At 36.9% G+C, this 3,598-nt stretch overlaps 1 protein-coding gene across 1 annotated transcript; it reads left to right on the top strand.

Moving 5' to 3' along the window:
- Positions 1-2,542: 2,542 nt before the first annotated feature.
- LOC103938607 (14 kDa proline-rich protein DC2.15-like) lies at positions 2,543-3,330 on the top strand. Its single transcript, XM_009348631.3, has one exon. The coding sequence runs from the start codon at positions 2,621-2,623 to the stop codon at positions 3,041-3,043; it is 423 nt and encodes a 140-aa protein (XP_009346906.2). The 5' UTR covers positions 2,543-2,620; the 3' UTR covers positions 3,044-3,330.
- Positions 3,331-3,598: the final 268 nt, after the last annotated feature.

The following is a 3,598-nucleotide window of genomic DNA, read 5'->3' on the forward strand; positions in this document are numbered from 1 at the left end:
AAATTCGTTCTCCACCAATATTGTTATACCCTCGATTGTCGGCGGTCAGAGGGAAAAAAGAAAGAAGTTTTGGGATTTTAGGGAGAAAGAAGTTTTGGGATATGGGAGATAGAAATTTGGAAATTTGGGGAAGAAGATGAGGAAGAGAGGAAATGAGGAGAGAAAGGTGCAGATCTGGGATTTTAACTTGGAATACCATGAACCCTTGAGCGATGAAACTCTTCATCTCCCCAAATGCCTTCTTCGTCGCCCAATAAATTTCTACCATTATTGTCTCACCTAACTTTTTGGGCTTTGTGCAACGAAGTTTGAAAGGCATTCATAGCCTCCTTTTACCTAGGCAACAAAACGTTTCGTCGCGCAATAAATTCATTTGCCGCGCAAAATTTAGTTCCAAATTCTCATTTTTCAACGAACTTTTCCTGATCTTGCGCGACGAACAAAAACAGCATCGAGCAAATATTGTTTGTGTGATGAAACTCTTCGTCGCACAAAGGTTTTGGGTTTTTTTTTTGGGCGCGTAAATTTTGCACGACAAAAGAAAGTTTTGGTCGCGCAAATGTCTCTTGGATGACGAAACTTGCTTCGTCACCTAAAGTTCTATCACAAAAGTAGATTTTTACTAGTGACTTCGTTGCTTAAATTTTTGTCACATAAGTAGTTTTTCTTACTAGTGATTCATATTTCCAATTTCCACCATTGCTTATTCTTTAGGCTAGTCCAGAGTAAACTTTTTTTGGACGATAGAGGCTTGCCCAAGAAAAAAAGTTCCCGGGATTAACCTAAATAGCGAGGGATCGTGGAAAGATGACATAACATTTTATCGTCCAATATGCATACAAAAGTTCGTTGAATATTGTCTTAAGATGTTTGTTGGCTAGTTATAACATGTTAGAGAACATGAAGAAAACGAAAATGAGAAAGAAGCTAATGCTCTCTGTAACGATCTTTGAATATGTCTTACAAAACAAGAGATTAGTTTTCATACTTTGACAACTTCATATACTCTCTGTTGTAACAGAGCTCATTATGATAAGTAGTATTTTAACAAACTATGATGAGTTGATAGTGTTGCTGAGAGCATAAGACTTTGTCATCGGACTGTTGTGGATGATGCTTCGGCTTAAAAAGGTTTCGATGTCGACCTAGAATTCTCATGTATTTGAGGAGGCACTGCGTTAGGGTTTAGTTTTCGAATTTTGGAGAAAAAAAAATACATTTCTCAAATATTGGTTACTGGTAATCAAAGGATGTGAGTGTGACAGTACTGTACTCACCCAAATTTGTGTTTAAAATTTTAACCTTTATCTATTTTGAACAAAATAATGGTCACTTTGTGTATTGATAAAGTCGGTGGACAAATTCAGTAACTCTATAATTAAAAAATCAATATGCTAGCATCGTCACTGACTCTTATGACGACGAGCCAATGCCCATGTGGTTTCCTGGTTAACTCTAACTTTCCTAACAATAATTTACTTTCCCGACTTGTGTGAACATACAGCAATCACCACCTATATTAGTATATTATTTAAGTTCAGTCTCAAGCTAAATGACAAGAAGAATAGCAGAGGATCACATGTCGGTTGGTTTGGACGTCTCAAGCTTTATCAACCAAATTGATCTGGTTTAACACTTTTAACTCACGTAAAAATATGCAAAACCATACAAAAGGCTCTAATTTTTCAAATAAACAGTAACCATATCTGGTTTAACTCACTTCATCCTGATGCTTTGCCTTTAAAAATGTTGCACAGTATGCGTGGCCAAATAAAAAGATGTCAGTAAGTAATTACTTCAAGTAAATATCAAATATCACCATATTTTTCCTTTGCTTAATTTGAAAGTAGAACGTAACTATATTAGTATTTCAATAATAATATCGATTTTGTGTGTCTAAATTAAATACTCTCCTTACGAAGTATTTTTGCTCCAACTCCACGAAAACACATACTCATTACTACTATTGAATATTCATTAGAACACTGGTTGTGAGGGACAGACGAATACTTGGAATTAACAGCTAATACATCCACATAAATCCAAACTCCATAATCCACAGGCTTATCCCAGCATATTCAACAGCCAGGTTATACCATTGGAGAAATTTTTCAATGTGACCGGTACAGTGTCATTATACAAATATTGAGAAATATGTGTTAAAAAGTTAGTAACTTAAAAAAAATTAAAAACTCACCATTTATATAAAAACACGTGATGTACCCTCTGTGTTCCGATCACAATAAAATTTTTTTTTCGTACCATAGGCATCACTTCCAGTCCAATAATTATTGGAGGAGGGTTTTCTACCCTCCTAATCTCTCTGCCCTTCCATGCCCTCCTATTTGAACGGTCACAGTTAAGTCACGTCAACATCTTATATTGATTTTTTTTATAGAGATAATAAGACAAAAAGTAATATGTGAAAGGAAGGAATGGAAGAGAATGAGAATAGGAAGGTAGAGAATCCCCCTCTATAATTATTTCAAGCCCAGCCCTACCTCACTCCATCTATAAAAACCCTAGCTAGGTTCCAGTTCAAACACATCCTCTCAATCAAATTCCTAATCCTTCTAAAGCGAAGAGCCTTCCGTTTCACAAGCCAATCCAAACGTCCCAAATGGCTTCCAAGGCTGTAGCTTCCACTGCCCTCCTCCTCTCCCTCAACCTCCTCTTCTTCACCTTGGTCACCTCCACCAATGTTGACTGCCCACCACCTGCAAAAAAGGGACACCACCCTAAGCACGCAAGTCCTGCACTACCAAACCCCAAGCCCTCTAAGCGTGCCACGTGCCCAATAGACACTTTGAAATTGGGAGTATGTGCTGACGTGTTGAATGGTTTGGTGCACCTTGTCGTTGGTCCACCAAAGTTCCCATGCTGCAGCCTCATTGAGGGCCTTGTTGACCTTGATGCTGCTGTGTGCCTTTGCACTGCAATCAAAGCTAATGTCTTGGGGATCCACTTAAATGTCCCCGTTTCACTGAGCCTGCTCTTAAACTACTGCGGGAAGCAGATCCCTACTGGTTACAAATGTGCTTGAATTTGAAGCACTATTTATCCGTCGTGCTCTCAATTTTTATTACATATGCTTTTAATTATTTTCTCATTTCCATTTGGTGCGTGTCTAAGAGCTTTTGGGATGTTTATTGGTATACATATTCCATTTTTCATTCTTATTAATATTTCTTTCTATGTTTTGGTGGATGGATGGAAGGCTCCTTGCCTTCTTCCACATCCTCTCTAGCATTGTATTTTAATGAAAATTGTGGTTCAAATGTAATAATTGATGGTTGTTTCAGAAAGTAATTTAATTCATGTTCGTAGCTATATGCTTTCTACTATATATAGTCTTTTGCCAATGATTATATTTAGATACATAAAATCAGTATAATCTTTAGTAGAGTTGAGCCCTAGCACTGTATTTGGAACTCCACATGTTCTATTGTTTTTGGATCCAAAACAATAGCTTCAAAGGCAAAACTTTAATTTCATTTTCTCCAAATTGGAAGAATTGTAAGGCTCAGGGAAATTTTGCATCAGAGATTTTCATTAAATCCAGTTTATCCGACAACAAAAAAGTTGAATAAATAAAATC

Source organism: the organism of the source record quoted next, unplaced genomic scaffold, assembly GCF_019419815.1.
Source record: "Pyrus x bretschneideri cultivar Hongxiangsu unplaced genomic scaffold, Pyrus_bretschneideri_v1 Contig34, whole genome shotgun sequence".
Classification (NCBI taxonomy): domain Eukaryota; kingdom Viridiplantae; phylum Streptophyta; class Magnoliopsida; order Rosales; family Rosaceae; genus Pyrus; species Pyrus x bretschneideri.

Bases quoted from the DNA above. Each gene is read 5' to 3' on its own strand.
- LOC103938607 (XM_009348631.3), top strand. From the start codon at position 2,621: ATGGCTTCCAAGGCTGTAGCTTCCACTGCCCTCCTCCTCTCCCTCAAC.